General features: G+C 41.3%; 1 protein-coding gene across 3 annotated transcripts; it reads right to left on the bottom strand.

Annotated features, from left to right (window-relative positions):
- Nucleotides 1-5,169: 5,169 nt before the first annotated feature.
- On the bottom strand, nt 5,170-11,111 carry LOC307091256 (SLAM family member 7-like). 3 transcript variants are annotated; one of them, XM_079758202.1, is made up of 7 exons: nt 10,913-11,111; nt 9,901-10,200; nt 9,067-9,342; nt 8,106-8,201; nt 7,660-7,715; nt 7,432-7,530; nt 5,170-5,397 (listed from the first exon to the last, which is right to left on the bottom strand). In XM_079758202.1, exons 1-7 carry the CDS (start codon nt 10,968-10,970, stop codon nt 5,335-5,337), a joined length of 948 nt encoding a protein of 315 aa, XP_079614328.1. In that variant the 5' UTR covers nt 10,971-11,111; the 3' UTR covers nt 5,170-5,334. The 3 variants fall into 3 exon arrangements, with proteins under 3 accessions (XP_079614328.1, XP_079614327.1, XP_079614329.1); XM_079758201.1 differs by having other exon boundaries at nt 7,466-7,530; XM_079758203.1 differs by lacking the exon at nt 7,432-7,530.
- Nucleotides 11,112-21,566: the final 10,455 nt, after the last annotated feature.

Raw genomic sequence — 21,566 nt, 5'->3', positions numbered from 1 at the left:
AAATCAATGAAAGATGTTAACGGCCCCTTCTGGACAGAAGAATGATGAATTTGGAATTAAACCAAGTCTGAATCTGGGAGAAACAGGCAATGTCATGAATAAATGGGTATAAAGTCAACTTGATGCTTAAAATGTTAATTGTTGTAAAGGGACACTTCACCCATTTGCATTAAGCTTTGTATCGTTAGAAACCCAGTCATATTTTTGAATCTCTTTGCATCATTCCATAATTTTCCCCTGAGATGGGAGAAATCCGTATCTACCGCTAACACTTCCTGCTTTAAATGACGCGAAATTACGATTTTTGCGTCATTTAAAGCAGGAAGTGCAAGAGGGGAGGGGCTCTAAAAAACTGCAAGCACTCCTCCTTTTCAAACCCGCCTAAGGGGTGGGACCAACTGACGCTACAGACCTATTACAGATCAGTGCCAGTGGTTGGGACTAAAGGCCAATTTCCACCGGAACCGGCACGGCAGCGGACCGCTCGCCGAAAATAATAGAAACCATTAAAGTCAATGCAGGCTATTCCACTGGATACGGTACCGGCACGGCACGGCCCCCAAACCAGCATTTCGTTTACGATACTTGCCTCTGCCATCTTTGAGTTGCCGGTTCGCAGCAATGTCTCAGAACACTTCTACAGCCAAGTTTGCATTTTCTCATGAATATTCATGAGCTAACATCAACCCCTATGCAATTCACAGGGTATTGTAATATTATACATCTATCTCTATCTTTGGTATCCATAGCTGGCAAGTCCAGTGTCGCGATTGGACGTTGCCATGACATCTAGATTCATACCGTATTTAATGGGTTATAATGTTGATGTGTAGGGGTTGATTATAACTAGGGCCCGACCGATATTGATTTTTGAGTGCCGATGCCGATTATTTTCAGAGAAAAATTACGATAACGATTTAATCGGCCGATTATAAAAAAAAAGCATATAAAACGTATTTTTTGATATCTTAAATATACTTTAAACACTTTTGACGAATATGTGAATTGAATGCAGAACCTTTGAGTATTTTAGAATACATTTACAGTCAAAAATGAGAAATGAGCAAATACAGCCTTATCTTATTGACAATAAAATAAAAAGATCTTAAAAAAATGAGTGCAGGAACTTATTTTTATTGGTAACATAGTTCTAACAAAGTAGTACAGGACAGTACAGGAAGAAAAACAATTTTGTAACTATACGCAACATCTTTGAAAACAAATCAATAATAATATAAAATAACTGTATAGGAACGAGGTAACATGTTGTGTGGGGCAAGCAGCATATTAACATTTTGCACGACAATCTTTTGACATAAAGTGCAGCAAGAAGAACTTTTTTGTAACTATACACATCTTTGAAAACAAATCAATAATAGTATAAAATAACTGTATATTAACGAGGTAACATGTGTTGTGTGGGGCAAGCAGCATATGGATATTTTCCAAATAGAATTCTATTCACAAGCCCCTGCCAGTCATAGAATCCTTAATATTGCCACTTCAGCAGAGGCACGTTGTAGTGCAGGAAGCACAGCTTTTCAGCATTCTCTCCCTTTTCTCCTCATAAATGTTGCCAATGGTACTGAACACCCTCTCACTTGGCACAGAGGAAGGTGGACAGCAAAGGTATCTCCTGGCCAGGCCCGACAGTCCCTTGAAGCGGAAACCGTTGCTCTTCCACCACTCCAGTGGGTTCCCCTTTTTCCGGTCTATGACAGGCTCCCTCATATACCGTTCCAGCTCTTCAATGATCTCCTCTGGTTCCTCGTCCTGAGTGGTTGAAGAGAGTATGCTGTCATACAGACTGTCTAGAACACTGTGGGCCCGTCCCTCCTCCACTCTCTGTCGTTTTGGATCTCCCTCTTCTTCACAGGCAGTGTCTCCTTGTGTTTCTGGTGGATTCCTCTGTGCTTCTTCCATTACCCAGGCTTTGGCTTGACCTAGTGTCTCTGGTGACAAGGGCCGCTCCTTGTAGCGTGGATCGAGCAGACATGCGAGCACCACCTCTTTTGCCTCTTTCACCTTAGAGAACCTTTTCTCCAGGCTCTCCAGCATGGTCTTTCTTAGAGTCTTGATTCCTCTGCTGTTTGGTCCCTCTGACTCGAGCAGACACTTCAGCACTGATACACATAGTATAATGCAGGAAGCAGAGGAATCGGCCATGCTCATTTCAAGTGTTATATCTTCCAGTGGTGTCAGGGTCTCCGCCAGGTTTGCTGCCACATTCCACTCCTCTGCACTTGGACATACAAAATGGCCGTGGTCACTAGAATAGGCTGTGATTGCTCTCTTTTGCTCAATCATCCTGGCAATCATATGCAGTGTGGAGTTCCACCTGGTTTGCACTGTCTGGAAAATGGAATGGTTAGGAACACCAACCTCTTGCTGAATAACAGAGAGTCGTTGTTGTGCTACCACTGAATGGTTGAAGTGTGTGGCTATTCTTTGTAGTTTCGCCAAAATGTCCCCAACCATCCTCTGGGAGTGGAGGCCATCATTGATTACCAGCTGAAGAGTATGGGCAGTGCAGCTCAGGCCAGGCATCTCTGTAAGTCTCATGCCTTTGATCATGTTTGCGCCGCTGTCCCTCAGCACCAGGTGGACACGCTGTGTGTCAATGTCCCATTCTTTCAGTAAGTTCAGGAAAGTCTCAGCAATATACTCGCCTGTGTGGGACCCAAACATGGCCTTTACATTTAACACAACTTGGACTCTCTCCCAGTTCTTGTCAATAAAATGAGCTGTCAAGCTCATTAGAGCCTCAGTGGATCCCGACCAACAGTCAGTAGTAAAAGCAATGCTGCTTCCTGCATTTTCCACAGAGAGAAGTTGCTTTACTCTATTTGCAACTTGAGAATACACTTCTCCCATCAGCTGAGTGCGGAAATACTTTTCACTTTTTTGAGGATACCTGTGCTCTGCCACGGCCAGGACTCTTTTAAAACCTTGACCCTCCACAACGGCATAGGGCAATATATCAGCAGCAATCATTTCCATTATTAGTTTGTCCAGCTCCTTTGTTCTCGGGTCATTTAGGTTCCACTTTGTGTTCCTATCAATCACTTGTGCAAGTGTGGGCTGATTAGTTTTCTTAGTTAGTGCTTCTGCCTTTCTTTGCGCTTCATGAAGAGCCTGTCTTTGTGATTCCACATAAGCTTCATTATGTTTAAGTCTCAAGTGTTGCCATAAGTTGGTTGTGTTTCTTGTTTTTTGACGGCTTGATCCCTGGCTCACAGAAGCTGCACATGCATTACAAACTGCTTCACCAGTAGGCCCCTTGGTGAAGTAGTCCCAAACCTTGCTGAGTCTTATCTGACATCTGTAAAAGAAAAAAAATGTCATAAATATGCATTGGCTTAAGAAATAAAGTTTTAAAAAATATTTCTAAAGTTACTTGGGGCATTTTGAAACTCGGATATAAAGCATTTTCCATCTGCAAGGCTTATACATAAATATACCTTATTTACAAATTATGCATTTATAATAAGCTACCGCAATCAAATGTAAAATAAATAAATAACTCCCAATGTGCTGCGCTCGTGAGCAGTGACCAGTATAACAAATTAACATGGCCTCGGACCTAAAGAAAAACAGGCACAACATGCTCAAACAACGCGTCTTGTGTACATTGGTGAGGTGAGCGCGCAGCTGCCTGAGCGAGATTGCTTTCATGTTGTACGGTAAAATTCAATCTCTTTTTTACTCCGGCTAAAGTTGCTAGTTAGCAAGGCTAGGTTAGCTTTACTGTATTTGAAGGGTAGTGGGGGGTTAGGTGTACTTTTCCTTTTTTTAAGCATGACCTACACGTTTAAAAGGACCAATTGTTCATTACACAAACTAGTTATAAACTTACCGTGGGGGGAAACTCTGCTCGGTTTATCCAATGAGCTCAGCACATTCAAGCTACATGCGCTCGGGTGTTGTGTCCAAAAATGAGTGCGGTGGGTGAGACTGAGAGCCTTTCTTAAGTAGAATGGAGTAGGAGCGCACGCTGCTGGATACTAAGCGCAATAACATTTCAAAAAAAAAAAAAAAATCGGTTGTAATCGGCGTCTTTTGGCAGATGTTGATTATTTTCAAAAAGGCTATAATCGGCCGATTAAATCGGCAGGCCGATGAATCGGTCGGGCCCTAATTATAACTCGTGAATAATATTGTATGAATCATTCTAATCATAATTTTTACAACTCATATAGGCCTATTATAATCATGCACGTCTTGAGCCATCAGCCAGAACGTGTCCATACCGCTTCCAGTGGGGATTGCATTACGGAACAAGGCCGCTTCGCTGCCGTGCCGCTTCCGTTCCGGTGGAAATTGGCCTTTAGGGGTTTATGGTATAAACGGTATAGAGAGAACACCGGTGTGAATGTGCACTATGGTATGGATTTTGGCGTGACCTGTGTGACCGGTAGATCACACGAGCGCTAAAGAAGCAATGATGTAGTACCAGAGACGCAGTCGTTTATTCATAACATCATCCAGCGCACACAGCTTTTGGCCATGTTCTATAAGAAATTCTAGAATACTCTGGGAGCTCCGGGCAGGAGACCTGGAGCACTGTATCTAAATGATATAATATATAGACATCTATAATAATATTATATATAATAACACGGGCAATAGCTGTGCGCCTCCAGACGGTATTATGAATCTCACACATCAATCGACTGAACCGCGACATGGAGGACAAACGGATTGTTGCCACCACCGCCTCAGCAGCGCATCTAATTTGCCTTTGGGTGCGGGTCGGGCCAGCACCTGACGCAGTCTTTAGTTCATAATATCGACGCAGTCTTTAATTCATAATATCATCCGGAGGCGCACACGCTGATTGGCTGTTATGTTACGTCCCTCAGGGAGTGAACGCTGATTGCCATTGTCTTAGTTGTCGTCTACATTCTGCAAGCGCAAAAAGTCAATGTCTGGCCTTTTCTCGGTCAAGAAGGCACAAATTTTGAAATTTAGGTTACTATTCGACTAAATATATGACTCACTTTCAATACAGATTCATGTCTCCACCGATGAAATTCTCCTTTAAGCATTTAGGCAATTTAAGCATGTTTGTCAGCAGGTATATTCGACAGTTTTAATACCCACAAATGTTATTTGTTGGTGATGTTTCCGAAATGCAAATCTTATCAACAATCTGTTTATAGAGAATAGTTAGAAAAGACAAATCTGTTTAATAATCAGTACACACAGATGAGCCACAAACAAATCTTCCAGCATTTGGTTTTAGGACACTGCAATCACATTTGGCGTTGTATATTACGACGTCTTCTGCACCAGGGACCACCTTGAGCCAGCAGCAGCTCTGGGGGTCTTCTGTTAGGAGGGAGGGTCCATAAGGCGGCTTTGCTGAATGGTGTCATAGATGGTGTTTCCAGCGCTCTGTTGGGGAGAGAAGAGGTCAGGCTACTCGTTTCAATTCATCTTTAACAAACACAGTATAGGGCTTCTAAAACGATTTAATACAAACCAAAGCTGCAAAATACGGTAAATTGGTCAATTATAAGGATGACTGATTGTAATTTCTGAATTGCAATTATATATACAGTGGGGCAAAAAAGTATTTAGTCAGCCACCAATTGTGCAAGTTCTCCCACTTAAAAATACGAGAGAGGTCTGTAATTTTCATCATAGGTAAACCTCAGCTATGAGACAAAATGAAAAAAAAAATCCAGAAAATCACATTGTCTGATTTTTTTAAGAATTTATTTGCAAATTATGGTGGAAAATAAGTATTTGGTCACCTACAAACCAGCAAGATTTCTGGCTGTCACAGACCTGTAACTTCTTCTTTAAGAGGCTCCTCTGTCCTCCACTTGTTACCTGTATTAATGGCACCTGTTTGAACTCCTTATCAGTATAAAAGACACCTGTCCACAACCTCAAACAGTCACACTCCAAACTCCACTATGGCCAAGACCAAAGAGCTGTCAAAGGACACCAGAAACACAATTGTAGACCTGCACCAGGCTGGGAAGTCTGAATCTGCAATAGGTAAGCAGCTTGTTGTGAAGAAATCAACTGTGGGAGCAATTATTAGGAAATGGAATACATACAAGACCACTGATAATCTCCCTCGATCTGGGGCTCCACGCAAGATCTCACCCTGTGGGGTCAAAATGATCACAAGAACGGTGAACAAAAATCCCAGAACCACACGGGGGGACCTAGTGAATGACCTCCAGAGAGCTGGGACCAAAGTAACAAAGGCTACCATCACTAACACACTACGCCGCCAGGGACTCAAATCCTGCAGTGCCAGACGTGTCCCCCTGCTAAAGCCAGTGCATGTCCGGGCCCGTTTGAAGTTTGCTGGAGAGCATTTGGATGATCCAGAACAGGATTGGGAGAATGTCATATGGTCAGATGAAACCAAAACAGAACTTTTTGGTAAAAACTCAACTCGTCGTGTTTGGAGGAGAGAGAATGCTGAGTTGCATCCAAAGAACACCATACCTACAGTGAAGCATGGGGGTGGAAACATCATGCATTGGGGCTGTTTTTCTGCCAAGGGACCAGGACGTCTGATCCATGTGACGGAAAGAATGAATGGGGCCATGTATCGTGAGATTTTAAGTGAAAACCTCCTTCCATCAGCAAGGGCACTGAAGATGAAACGTGGCTGGGTCTTTCAGCATGACAATGACCCCAAACACACCGCCCGGGCAACGAAGGAGTGGCTTCGTAAGAAGCATTTCAAGGTCCTGGAGTGGCCTAGCCAGTCTCCAGATCTCAACCCCATAGAAAATCTTTGGAGGGAGTTGAAAGTCTTTTTTGCCGAGCGAAGGCCCAAAAACGTCACTGCTCTAGAGGAGATCTGCATGGAGGAATGGGCCAAAATACCAGCAGCAGTGTGTGAAAACCTTGTAAAGACTTACAGAAAACGTTTGACCTCTGTCATTGCCAACAAAGGGCATGTAACAAAGTATTGAGATGACCTTTTGTTATTGACCAAATACTTATTTTCCACCATAATTTGCAAATAAATTCTTTAAAAATCAGACAATGTGAATTTCTAGATTTTTTTTTCATTTTGTCTCTCATAGCTGAGGTATACCTATGATGAAAATTACAGGCCTCTCTCATCTTTTTAAGTGGGAGAACTTGCACAATTGGTGGCTGACTAAATACTTTTTTGCCCCACTGTATATATATATATATATATGCATTGACCTTTACAAAATGCCTTATTTGACATATTTTGTATTTTGTAGTAGCTTTTTTTATAAATATAAATTTCTTCCTGTGAGCTTCCTGGACATGTGTAACACTATGCACGCTTTGCCTTTTCTCAAGACTGGATTCTCCACGAGTGGTGACTAGTTCAAATAACATTAGCATCGGTCCTTTAAGAAAACCTTTAAAGTATTACATGAATATAAGCCATTTCACCACAGTGATCGCTATCACAAGGACCTTGTTCTCAAGAGGAAAAGTGTGTTTTCTCAACTGCTGTGGGGGCCTAGATTCAACGTTTTGGACCAGTTCATAGAGTGGTCCCGGACTCAGCTCATCCTGTGACGTAGTATTAAAACATACACACACAGGTCACACACATTAGAGAAATGTTATTCTGTTACAACATCCCTTAATGTCCTTAGACAATAGGCCCCATGTATCTGTGAACAAATCCGCAGCACTTGCCTCTTTCCTTTCAACATTTTCAATGCAGTCGTACACGGTGTCCATAGCTTCTGGTGCTGCAACAGAGTACAACATTTTAATTTTCTTGGACATACATGGTTAGTGGCAAGTCGAAAATACAAGCACATATTGAATTAAATATGCCTTAAAATCATTGTTTACATAGAAATATCCCTAAAATCTGTTAAATTAAAGGGGAACACTCAGGTTTCCCTTTTGTTCTCTTTCGGGGGACACCTTTGGTGTTTCATTTATGTATGCACATGAAAATGTATGAGTTTTCCTCTTTAACGACACCCTCCGGCGCTTAAAACAAGACCATAATAAACATGAACAGATTATAATATTGACAAGAGGATCAAATAACCAAATTAAACTTAAGCAAAGTCGCTTTATGTTCCCGTCTATTTTTTTTCCCTTCCAATATTCCGGTAACCATGTCCCACCTGCTTTTCTCCGCCTCAAACAGACCAGTACCAGGACCAGTACTCCCAGCACAGTTGAGATGTAGATCCAGATCTTTGGAAATGGAGTGCTCTGATCTGTGGGGCCAAAATACTGTATTCATGAGAAAACAGGTTATTTATCACCAGCACCGATTATCTCCATCTCTCGTCACTAAAAATAAGAAAAGATTAATAGTTCTGCAGTTGTATTTAGGTTCCTATTTCATTTTTTGCTCTTAAATGCAGCCCTAGTTCTGACCTCGGTGATCCCATAGCTGGCGGATAACTAGCCGTGATAACTTGAATGTCTTATTGTAATATTCACTGATATTACTGATACAAATGTGTACCAAAGTTCAGTTCAATTCCAGTTTTATTTTGTTTCTTTCTTTCTCTTTTATGTGAAAATATTCATATCCTATTTGGACAGGATACATCACGTATTAAGTGTACTTGGACACCTTTCATTTTTTAAATAATAAGTCATTAATAATACAAATCATTATAAACCGCAAACATTCACTTTTCTGAATGCCTTTTTTGTTGAAAGAATCAGTAATGGTGCTGTTGAATTGTATAGTGTCAATTTCTAAAACAGATTTTGATTAATGTATATTACGTTTAGCTAATTCATTAATTATTTAACAATGTAACATTTATTTTATTTTCCTTTGTCTTATTTGAAGACACCAAAACAATACATTTTCTATACGTTTTTTAAATTCAGGCACCACACTATCCATCCATAATCTTTCCAAAATGCTTGGTATAAGAATGTTCCCATTTATTCTCTCTGGACCTCTAATCTTGACTTCTCTTGACTGCATCTTCTAGACTCCATGTGACCCTTTGTTAAATAGGTGCGCAGGTCCAGCTCACTGATTGGTTGCACTCAACTCTAAAGTAACACTAACAGTAATTCCAAAACAGAATACCACCGATCACATCCGCTCCTTAGTACCTCCAGCTTGCGTGCTGTTGCGGCACTCCACCTGTATCGATGCCGATTTCTCACTGACGGGATTGGAAGCGGTGCACTTGCCAGTGTCCTCGCCCTCTGTGGTGAAGTATTTGAATATAGCACCCATGTGGGTTTCATTCCCGATGGCCCAGGTGTAGTTGACGCTGTTCCCGCTTTCGGAAAGCAAGGCGGTGCACTCAAGCCATATTTCACATTTGCTGGCATCAGGATCCCAGGTGAAATTTATTTTCCGTGCTTCAATGTGAGTTATGGCCTCTGTTAAAGAGAGAGACATTTGAGACTCGGTAATGAGTGGGTGAAAGCTGTTTAATAGAAATCACAGAATAAGTACTTGGATATGAAATGACATGGTTAACTTGTGACCTCATTCCCTGTTCCATAGTGAATACTATATAATGCTCTATTAATGCAACCCGTGAAGTGGATCTCACAGACTTATCACACAATCTATTGCCGGTTTGAGGATTTTCCGCCATTTTGAGATGCCTTGAGAGATTTGGTAAATTAAAGTCCTATATAAACGTAAATATACCATAACCTAGGCTGATAAAAATCGGATAAACTGAAATGCATCATGGGATATAGTGCAGAATAAAGTGTTCAGTTGTTCACTTTCCTGGTGCATAATTGGTATAAAGGGAACTACATTTTACACAAAAAACTGCACCGCGCCACCAGACCAGCCCGGAACGGCCAGGTAATGGTGACTCCCCAGCCATTTCCTCTTCCAGTGATTCTTCTCCATTTGTTTAGTCATTTTATACCACATTGCATAACTTTCTTATAATTCTGCCCCACTGGTTTGTACTTTACCGTAGACGCTCAGGTTGAAGAAGATGGTTGGATTTTGGTTGTTTTCCATTGATGAGAAAAATCCAAATTCCCCAGAGTCTTGCTGAGTTACACCGGAGAGGATTAAATTATAAGTTGTGTTGTTCGTGACAATTCTTTCTTTGAATCGAGACTCTTTGACATGGAGATTTTCAACTATTTTTTCCCCTTTGTATTTCCAATATGATCCGATGATCCCTTTTGCTGTTGAGCATGATGGAATCTCCACCTTGTCTCCAACCTTCACATCGATTCGCTTCGGACATGGTGGACTATTGGCACCTACGACAACAAAGCAAAGCAGAAAATGAGCAAGCCTTCAATGTCCACCGTTATGAGAGGGCTGACACTAGGGTTCATGGTTGTGTTCACATCACAAGCCTCAATGCATAACGCTGCCTAGTTTTCAACTGTTCACACTGCATTTTACAGGGAGGATATATGTGTCCCAGCTAAAACCACATAGGAAAGTGTTCGCAAATATGATGATTTGATTATGGATCTTCTAGGGCTATGTGCTGTTAACACTCGGCTATATAGGAAAATATATCCGATGTGGGCAACTTGCAGATTGCAATATGAACGTGCCCTTAGTTCTTCAAAAGACTGCATTCACATCAAGTTTCACATCACATCAAATTAACATTTATAAGGGTTGGTTGGTATTTTTACCGGCCAGAGGAAAAGAATCGTAATGGCCTTGCAATAGTTGTAATATGTAACCTGCCATACAGAGGGTCACATCTATCTGCCTTTGGCAGGTGTTCATTTCGGACCCTTGACGCACACTCAGATCCACACGGATATGTTAACACACCCTCGGACCTCGCCCACTTGTCAGTAACAACCCCCTTTATCCATCACGTTTGTACAACAACAGTTCTTTCACAGAATTCGCTGACTGGAAAATATAGTACAATACAAAACTATAGCGCACAGTTTTTTAAAAGACACCTAAGACCAATTAGATTGAGGTTGAGGGAAGAAGACGTACCACAGAGCCAGACGCTGAGCAGGAGTATGGCGGTGATGAGGCAGGGGACAGGGGCCATGGGAAGGTGTTCACCATGAGCCGTCTGTGGGGCTGAGTAGAGTGCACCGCTGTTGCAGTGCACCAAGCTACCAGCGACACAAAGCAATTTAGAGGAAGCGAGAGATGACCAAGGCAGACAGGAAGTTAGAGAGAGCGAGAGACTTATCACACATAAGCACACAAGTAGCGGCAGTAAGGTTCATGCACAACATTAGTATTGAACACTTATACAACTCAACTTTTTGTATGTATTCATATGAACTACTATTATAGCGTAAGAATATACCAAGGTTCAATTGCACAACCCCTGCATATCCGGAAACTTGTTTGGGCTGTTTAACAAAGTTGTTTATTAATTGAGACTTTACTAGTCTCTATTTAAAAGGATTAACTTACACAAACTATGTACATTTTTTCCATTTCCCAATCTAGTTATATCATGTAAGAAACAGTTTCATTGTAATATTAAACCTGCAGCATTTAAATGTTCTAATGCAGCTATTTGTCCATTCAGAGTTATCTGAACTAGAGAGTTCCTCAGGTGTAAACCAGCAGGCCGGCCTCCCTGGCTCGTGGGGGGGATGTTGAGGTAGGTTGCGAGGTGCTGGCCGGGGGATCCTGACGGAGATCTCGTGCATTTCGCGATTGTTTGTTCGCGTGACCTACTACACAGCGGCCACTAGTGGATGCTAGCGGCCCGAATTACTGCCGCGGCCCGCGGCCCGAATCAGTGGACCGGCCCACCGGGAAACACTCCGCCTCTGCCCACAACCCTCTTACGCAATAGTACTTAGCATTGTGTAGCGTCTTATCCAAGCTATCTTTGTTGTATACGGGCAATGGGTTAACCTAGAGATTGTTAGTGCTTGGCACTTGGTTCCATGAACATCCTTACTGTACCGACAGCGATATTGTTTTATATATTTATTGCTTATTGTGAGTCACTTTGGATAAAAGTGTCGTTCATCCAAAGTGTCTTACGGCTAATTGCCCTAAATGTAAATGTATTTGAATTTGAATTTTTAGTATTGTGTCATGCATTAGCATGCCCAGCCCACAAGGGCTTACAAGACACCATTATAAGACAACATAGACAGACCAAAAACCAAAAGTAGATGCTAAACAATACTAACAGTAACGATATCAACCATCCTGACGTTTCATCCAGGCTTTAGTAACAAAAGAGGCTAACTTATAAACATTAAAGGTAAACAAACATTCCATCCTGACATCATTACACCAAAATATTTCAGGGTTTTGAGCAAACAGTTCATTTACAAAAGGTACTCTTCGTTCATCATAGAAGGGACAGTGTAAAAGAAAATGAGATTCATTCTCCACTTCTCGTAAATCACAAAGTTCACAAAGTCTCTGTTCCTCTGGGATATTTTTAAATCTGCCGACCTCAAGTGCCAGGGGAAGGATTCCCATTCTTAATTGGGCAATCAAGGATCTCTGATTTCTTGGTAAATTTGTTTTAACATATAATTCTGTTTCATAATTATGCTTGATTTGGACGTATGTCCGTAATTTCGGTTTTAACATATCATTTAACCATTTTTCATTTAACCCGACAAGTAACTTTTTTTCTAATTTTGTTTATGCTGCATGATAAATTATTTCTATAGATATACTGAAATTCGGCTTCTTCCCAGCAGACAGCATGAATCTCTGCGGCCCATGGAGAGTTCTGGACTTTACTCCAAAGGAAAACTTTCTTATTGATCCTGTCATCTGACACAGGGGTTTCACATTGGGGGGGACACATATCGGAAACCTGACAGATCCGTTAATGGTTTGAACAGAAATATGTCATAAATTAACTACACTGAAAAAATTCATAAATATATTTTATTCTACTAAAAAGATACATTTGTAAATGTAAAGGAAAACACATTTTGAATGGCAGTAATGAACTGATAAATATCAAATCAATTCTTTAATTGCTCAATCATCCAGTTTTTTAGAATAAGAAGCGGTGACAAGATGCTGTGTTGCGCTTTCAAACTAAAATAAATTATTTTTCTCCCCCCGGTATAATTTTTAGGTGGGACAATTGCGCCTGTTTCCAATATTGGAGGGGACACGTCCCCTCCGTCCCCCCCCGGTTCCTACGCCCTTGATCTGACATATTAATAAAACGATTCCACAATCATAATGGTTTCATGAACACCATTACAATGTAATTGTAATGGTGTCCATCAAATCTACTCCCCTCCATTTTGCCTTTGTGTGAACCGTGGTACTTTCTCCTACCTATTCTCAACTCGTGGGTAGTTCTTCTAAGTCTGGAACACTGCAGCTAGCCCCATTGTTCATGTACACAAAAGCCTTTTTGAGTCATAAACTTTCCTAACCATTAAAAAGATCAGTGCTTCTACTGTTCTTGTGGCCACAAAGCCACATCCTACCAGAAAACAAATGAGACACACGGGGTGGCCACTAACGTGACACTATCATGTCTTCTTAGAAGTAGAATGTATCTGGGTGAATGTCACAGCGCAACCACACCAATGTGCGTTTCCTTTTAGAAGAAACGCTTAATTTTTATTTTAAAGAAAGTGGTTCCAGCCTTTTGTATAAAAAGGCCGCAAAAGTTCACAAAATAACCCTTTCATTTACTGGGCTCCGACAAAGACTGATGATGTTTGAACCTGTTATTGCGCTATGGTGGTCTAGGCCCTCTGTAAAACTGACTGACATGTTCATTGTTCAAGTTTTCAATGGTGACGCCCTATCCCCCCTCCCTTTAATACTTTTGGATCGCTCGGCGGGTGGGCACAAACCGGTTCAAAGCAAAGGCGATGCTTAAACAGTTTTTGATTCAACTTATTTCGTATTTTTTGCATGGTGGCTGATTAGGAAGGACAAAGGCTAGCTGACAAATAATGACTTGAATATTTCTGGTGAGTGTGCTAGAAATTCACTGGTTGGCTGAGATTAAGGACAGTAAGTAACAGGATTGTTAATATGCCGTGCAGGTTTAATAGACAGAGACACTTGTGTAGCCTTGAGTACTTTTCCAAGCTGTTTACATGAGAGTTGTGACGTTCACGAACAAACCAAATCTATTGAACGGCTCTTTAACGTGAACGATGAGAACCGAGTCGCAGTGGTGAGCCGTTCTTTTTCTTTTTTGTTCTTTTCTTTTTTTTTTATCGCTGTCACGTTCACAGCATGCGCACACACGCTCCTCCTCCACTGAGTCGGAGAGCGTGCAGAGTGCACCCGTGGTGGAATGTTATGCAAATTTCACATCAGTCAGAAGCGGAACACGCGTTTGTTTGTTTCACGTGAGTGCGTCCGCGGCGGAGGCAGAGCACTGCAACTATGAGCCAAAGAAAGCGCAGCAGCATCTTTCAAAAAATATTGTTTACTAAGATTTGCACTAATGTTACGAAGGACAGTTCAGGATTCCTCTGCAGTGTTATACTTGAAAGAAACTTTTTTGTAAAGGTTTTTCTATTTTAATATTTTTTTGTTAATTATATTTTTGCATGGAAGTTCATTGCCTGCTTAGTTTTTATTGTGCTACAATTAAAAAGGTAATACATGATGAACAAGTGAAAAGATCTGTATTTACACTTCGACACATTGTATACAAAGATCCAAAATAGTGTTCTCAGTGTCAAAGCAGAGGGATGTAGTACTACCTTGTGGAATGTTTACAATGAATGCAGATCAGACATTAAAATCTAGTTCACACATGTTAAATTAAATTATAATCAATATTTAAAATATATCAAACTCAGATATCCAATGTCTAAGTCTGAATAATTCTGATCCAAATCTTATCCTATCATTCCTCCCAGTGATTATTTCCCAGATAAAAAGGATTACCACTAGGCTAGCTTCTTAAAAATAAATTAATGAGCCAGTCTTTTAAACGGCTCTTTGAAAAGAACGGCTCCTCAAGATCCGGCTCCCTTCAAAGAGCCATAAATCCCATCTCTAGTTTACATTAGTGTGCGTCTTCCTCAACCTTCCCCTGCCTCCTTACATACAGGTTCCTATGTATGTCACTACATCTCCCCCTTTTAGTGAAATACCGGCATTTATTTTGTTTACTTTGAATATTAATAATTAACAGTAAACATACTCCCCAGTATAACATTTATCTTCAACACGATAAACATTTATCTGCAACACTATAACCCTCTGAGACAAACCCACTTGTGTGGCGTTACATCCTTTAACCAAAACCAAGAATCCAGAACCTATAATTATTATTATCCTGTCTAGGGGTCAGGGTGTACTACCTGATACCCTGGAGCTGTGCAGGGAATATTCTGCCATGTGTAACCATGCTCCATAACTGTATGTTACGCCCCCTGGTGGTGACTCATTAGAAGGGCGCAACATAGGGCAACAGACGTAGGGGGAGGGTGTAATGACACAAAACCGTGAAACCAGGTATCAAACAATATTTATTTACACAAAAAAACAAGCAACCCAGGGGTGGACTAACAGTGGCACCAAAGTAAACAAAAATAAATAATAACCCATCCCCCCCCCTTTACAGGTGCTAAGCACCCAAAAATACAGTGGGTGGTGCACACTCTAATCTAGAGTTGTAACAACAGGTAAACCTACGTGATGCAAGATGTAGAACCCAGGGTATCCTCCTGTCCTCACTTGATCCCCAAAAACCGCCGCCCGAACTGAACACAAAGGGACTATATATCAGGTGAGGAGAAGCTTGATTGCTGATCAGGAACAAGTGGGGTGAATGATGGTGACTGAAACCAGGGGTAGATCTGAGAAAAGTGACCGGAGGGAGACAAAAACACCACAAAACAGAAGCAAACAAGACATGCCTACAAACATACAGCATGCATAAACCCCAGCCGTAACACTGTATAAGTGTTATTGTTATTAGTCAGCTGAACATTATAGGGTCCCGTCCTTCCACTCCCTGTTTTCTCAGATAAACACAGAAATCAACTACATTTGTCCAAGTGTTAGTTAAACGTGAAATGAATCAAACAAATTCACTCTCTATTTCCGGTAACGCAGTCGTTCGCGACGCCTTTCTTCCTCGACGTTTCTTCTATTTGTCTCTAACTCATGCTCAAATCTTTCATTGATCGATGCCTATCCCTCCCTTGCGAATTTAGACACTACGTCATATCCCGCCCCTTGCAAGCTCACCCCCTCTCAACCCCCCGTTGATTCTACTGATGTCTAACTAACATCGATGTCTGCATATAAAGCATCAAGTGTGCATCACCCTCAGGGTAGAATCTTCTGATACACAAATGTGGCATAAATGTGTGAAAACGGCTTATAAGTAGAAAATTATTATGCTTGCTTCATAATATAAGGAGGAAATTATTATGCTTGCTTCATTGCGTAATGGGTGAACAAAAATGTTATGCGTAAATTATAGGCAAAATGTTATAATATTATGCGCTCAGAAATTTGTTACATTATCGACTGGGGTTTCCACATTTTTGATATAGGTTTAATTACAACTAGAGGTTGAGAGGCTCGCGTGTGGAAACTGTAGTTTATTTAAAACATCGCACATTTGTGTCTGTATCAAAAATGTGTTAGTATTTTTAGCTTATGGATTTATTTTACATTTATACATACCGATATCCATTTGTGTGTGCATTGAAATATATTTGTGAGAAGAGAGTCATTTATATATAAATCAAAAAAAACATTTGTGAATCCTTCTCTGTGCATGCATTATTAGACTGTTCTGACCCCATAGTATACAGAAGGTAACAAGGTGGGTCAAGGTGTGTATTGAAATGGCGACCCCGTGTGGTTTCTCATGCATTACCTGTGACCTACGACAGTCCGCGGCTACACTCCGTTGGAGTGCGAGTGTGTGGTATGCGGTAGTTCACCCTCTCTGGCGGAACAACCACTGCTGGGGGTGGAAGTCGTGTGTCAAACTGCACTGCTGATAGGAAATGCATGAGGGGATGTGATCAATGACATCCTGTTCGTTGCATACATATTTACATACATATACGTGTATGAATACTACTTTTTTCAGAAGAAAAAAATGATTTGTTCATTAGCTAATACCGGTAGAGTTCACATTCTTACTATTGGCTGTTTATTGGACGAAGTCTGTTTACGAATAAAGGAAGAGAAGACTCGAGGTTACTTCACCCTCCAGCCATGAGGCTTCTCTTTTTCCAACTGCTCTGAGCAGGGCCGGAGTGGGACCCTTTTTTCAGCCCGGGGGTTTCAGGCCTGTATTGCACCCTCCTGCACTATATAACACTTTACATAAAATTGATAAGTCAAAGTTAGATCAAACTAATAGTGCATATATATCAGCTTTCTTAAGTCGTTTTCGTTCAGGATCTTTTTCTATTCTTTTTTTTTTAATACTGGGGGGGCAACAGGGTGGCCAACCTCTGACCAGGGCCCCTGCGTAGCTACGCCCCTGCTCCGAGCTAAGTTTATATAGAAATTGCATTGAAGGATTCTGTTCATGTTCTAGTCATGGTCCACATTTATACTGAACATTGTTCAATTCGATTAAATCTAATTTGGAGGTTGTTGTGGGTTAATCTGCACGTACCCCATCACAAGGATTTTCATGATACTTTTTGTTAGGCTTTGGGTAAACCGTTGATTGTCTCACGTCTGAGAGAGGGCCAAGCTTCTCGGACACAGTATAAACACCACTGCGTGTGGCGGCACCCTCCTTAGAACACGCTTTGGTTGTTTTGTTGTTTTTTTTCGAATGCGGAGGGTTCACTTGCACTTTAATATGTGGTGGAGGACGGACTTCCAACGAAAGCACTGCAGATGTACAGATTATCAAGGATCTAAATAATAACCATAGGAATTGAGATTATTATTAATTTTAAAAACATGTTTGAATTATCAGCACCTAGAGCAGGCTGTTCTACTATTGTTGACATCTTGGGGGGCTTGTCCTTTTACTTCAATTCAATTCATTCCACCCAAATGGGGTTGTTGCATTGTCCTGCGTACTACGGAGACGGTTTCGGTGCGCCCTAGCTATTGCTCCCACGCCCCCTCCCTTCTCCGTTTGTTTCGTATATTTTAATTGACTAATTAAGGGCGCCACCAGAGGGCGACCCCAACGCATTTGCCGCCCTAGGCGATCGACTAGGACGCCTATGCCGAGCGCCGGCCCTGAGGTCACCTCTGAAGATAATGGGTTTCATCAATGCATTTAAAAAAACAGTCTGTCCAGGGACTTGACTTGGACCACTACCAGTCTTTACTTGTTGTGTAAGTACCAGAGACGTCCGACGAAGTCTCTATATTATCATCTGAGGCGCACATAGCTTTTGGCTGGGTTATTAGATATAATATTATAGAAATATATAATATATATTACAGAAATATATAATATATGTATATAATATTATTATTGTTATTATTGTATTTTTTTATATAGATATAGAGCTCCGGGAGTCCGCAAATGGCAAAAATCCCTTCTCCTCCATGCTGTGGTTCACTCTGACAGCTCATTGGTCAATGGGCAGCAGCTCATTTGCATTACAGCTACAGACACCAGAAACAGCGCATTCTTAAGGGACTGAAACAGAGGGGAATAGCGTTAGGCAAGATTTTTTATCCTAAAAGCTATTTCCAGCCAACAGCTTCAGAAACTTGTTTTCTGGAACTCATATACTATAAAAATAATAAAATAATTAAATTTAAAGCACTGAATATTTATGCATTGAAATAACGTATCTGTATTTTTTGCCTCTTAATTTAACTCTTTACATTTTCAACAAATCATTTTCCCCTTTATTTTCCAATGTTAAAAAAATTCTAAATCAAATATTCAACGTTAACAAATTCAACTAAAATATTTTCAACGTCCCCAAATTCAACATGCCAAAGTCACCCCAGTGTTAACATCCAAGAAAGAGCAATCGATCCTAGATGCTAGATCGCGATCAAGCAAGGAGAGCGGGAATAAGAGCGACACTAGCTGGTTCTTTCTTTTTTGGTACAAACGTTAATTCTAAACAGCATTTCACACAGTAGATTATAATAGGAAATGCTCAAAGGTAAATCAACGTCATTAAACACTGACTAGCTTTTTATGGGGAGAGAAGCAACGGTGGTGGACCTTACTAAACGCCCTATCCATTGTATCGGTCTGTTAATGCTAATCAAATCAAATCAAATGTATTTATTAAGCACATTTAATAACAAGGTTGGGGGGGGGGGGTTGATCTTATGTTTTATTTATGTTTTTTTTATAATGCACACCGTTTGTTTTTTTACTGCAGTAGGCTATGAATTAAACGATGAACTAATGCCTGTATGGGAAGTGTGTGTGATTGCAGTGACTTGGCTGGATTAACATGCAGCGTAAGGGTATTTGTAGTGGGTTAGTGGGTAGGCAACGTTTGGAGTGATGCTGGGGCGATCTGAAGCCCACTGTGCAACGAGAGCGCAGAGCCGACAGTATCGCACAAATGAAGCGGCCGCAGCCTGTTGCCCGACAGCAACTTGCTTTTAATTTGTCATCCTCATGTCTGTATCATGCCGATCGGTGCGGAATACTGTTGGCTCTGCGCGCTCGTTGCGCTCTTTTTATGCCACCACAGAGGCAAATCAACCATTTTGCTCCAGCCACTTAACATGCGCCCTGTGTCACAAAACGAATACCCCCAATCTGAGTGATCAATGACGATACAAACATTACGTTTTAAGCTCGTGCATGTTTCCGCAAGTGAACGACTTCATGCCTGTCTACGCTTCAAACTCGTGCATGTTGCAGAAAACGTGCAAAAGCGCCCCCTGGGGTCACACTTTTCGGTGGGTCGCAGAATTCTGTGACCCCCAGGAGAGGAATTTCACTCTCCTTGCTTGACCGCGGTCTAACATCTAAGATGTATTGCTCTTCCTTGGGTCCCCAGATGTTAATGCTGAATATATATAATATTCAGTTCTTAAAATTCAATGGCTTTTATTTTCAAAATTCGATGAGACAGATTTACTTCCATAGTTTTCTGGTATACAGAGTGGTTTAGATGGAAAGTCAGTCGTCTCAATTGGCTTACCCAAAGCGCTTTACATGGCAAAATGAAGAGCAAGTAAACAAAGTAAACAAAATAAAAGCAGTAAGAATTCCAACAGAGATATGAGGAAAGGAGGGGGGTGTTAAAAGCAAGAGAGAAAAGGTAGGAATAGGGATTCCATAAATTAGGACCAGCAACAGAGAATGCCCGGTCACCTTTTGATTTGAGATGTGTACGGGGGACAGAGAACGGCTGATTCGAGGACGACCGGGTTGACTTGGTGGTGGAGTGTGGGGAAAGCATTTCTGCAATATGGGGGGGGGTTTAAACCATTTAGAGCTTTAAAAACAAAAAGTGAAGTCTTAAAATAAATTCTGACTTTAACCGGAAGCCAGTGCAGCTGAGCCAGGACTGGTGTGATGTGCTTTTTGGTACCAGTAAGCAATCTGGCTGCTGCATTCTGGACCATCTGTAATTTATGACTGTTGGATTGAGTCAGACCAGTGTATAAAATATTGCAGTAATCCGGTACTAAAAGCATGCATAACAATTTCCAGATCATTCTGAGATAAAATAGACTTTTGGTAGGTAACCCTTCAAATGGGGCACCACTTCCCTCACAGAGAATATAATCTCTGTAAACAAATGTGTTCACATGAAGATTGTGGTATTGGAAGCGTTCTGGTCTCGGTTTGTAGTCTGAGTAATCTTGACCAATCAAGTTCGAGCATGCTGTGGTTGCATGTAGATAAACTGTCCGTGTGGAGAGCAACAATCCCGGGTCCAATCGGCAAGCGCTGACGACAGTTGCGCTTTTTTCTTTGCCTTGATATCGTTCTATAGAGACTAGTCGAGATAACGATGTTAACGTCACTAAAAGAGACGTCATCCTTTACGTTGAGCTAGTTATGATGCATCTTAATATCCTAAATTTCAAACTAGCTAGTTACAGCGTAGGATTTAGTGTGAACTTTGCACTTAAACTTGGGAGCAGGCTAACCGGAGACGGGTGTGAGACGCTAAGGTTTGTGGATAAACTATTACAAGTCATTTATTGACATCAGAGGGTGTCGATACAGGTTTGATGGTGACATCAGCCTAGCGGTTAGTTAGCGGTGTGTTCTAAATCAGCGGTCCCCAACCACCGGGCCGTGGCCCGGCACCGGGCCGCGGGACATTCCTAACCGGGCCGTAGGTTCGTAGGCTACGACATGAGTAAAAAAAAAAGTTCATGCAAAATGCATGCATACTTAATAAACTCAATTTACTTCGCAATACTGTCACTCTTTTACATGCCATAAGTCTATATGCAGTTGTTAGATTGCATATAACATGTTTGCATTTTTGTCAAGGTCTTAACTTCTTTTCTTAGGCATAACTGTCTGTCTGTCCCGCCCTCAACACGTATTGGCTTCAGCGGCTGCGCAGCCTGAGCTCACTTCACTTGTTCAGTTCAACAGTAGTGTCACACTAAGTTAGCTAAACTGCGAAAATGGGCAACTCAAAACAGACGTGTTTACAAAGTTTCTTTGGAACGGGTAGCGGGGGAAAAACACCCACTGACCATAATGAGCAAGAAACCGCAAAGAAAAAGAAAGGGTCTTTCAATCGAAAGTATGACGAGTCGTACCTAA

The sequence above is a fragment of the Pollachius pollachius genome (assembly GCF_949987615.1).
Source record: "Pollachius pollachius genome assembly, chromosome: 20".
In the NCBI taxonomy this organism is placed as follows: Eukaryota; Metazoa; Chordata; class Actinopteri; order Gadiformes; family Gadidae; genus Pollachius; species Pollachius pollachius.
The sequence above is the reverse complement of the archived record's forward strand: the minus strand, read 5'-3'. Positions and strand labels throughout refer to the sequence as shown.

Bases quoted from the DNA above. Each gene is read 5' to 3' on its own strand.
- LOC307091256 (XM_079758201.1), bottom strand. From the start codon at position 10,970: ATGGCCCCTGTCCCCTGCCTCATCACCGCCATACTCCTGCTCAGCGTC. The intron at 10,201-10,912 runs GTACGTCTTCTT...TTGTTGTCGTAG, and splicing joins GCTCAGCGTCTGGCTCTGTG to GTGCCAATAGTCCACCATGT. The intron at 7,716-8,105 runs GTGGGACATGGT...ACTCTGTTGCAG, and splicing joins TTTGAGGCGGAGAAAAGCAG to CACCAGAAGCTATGGACACC.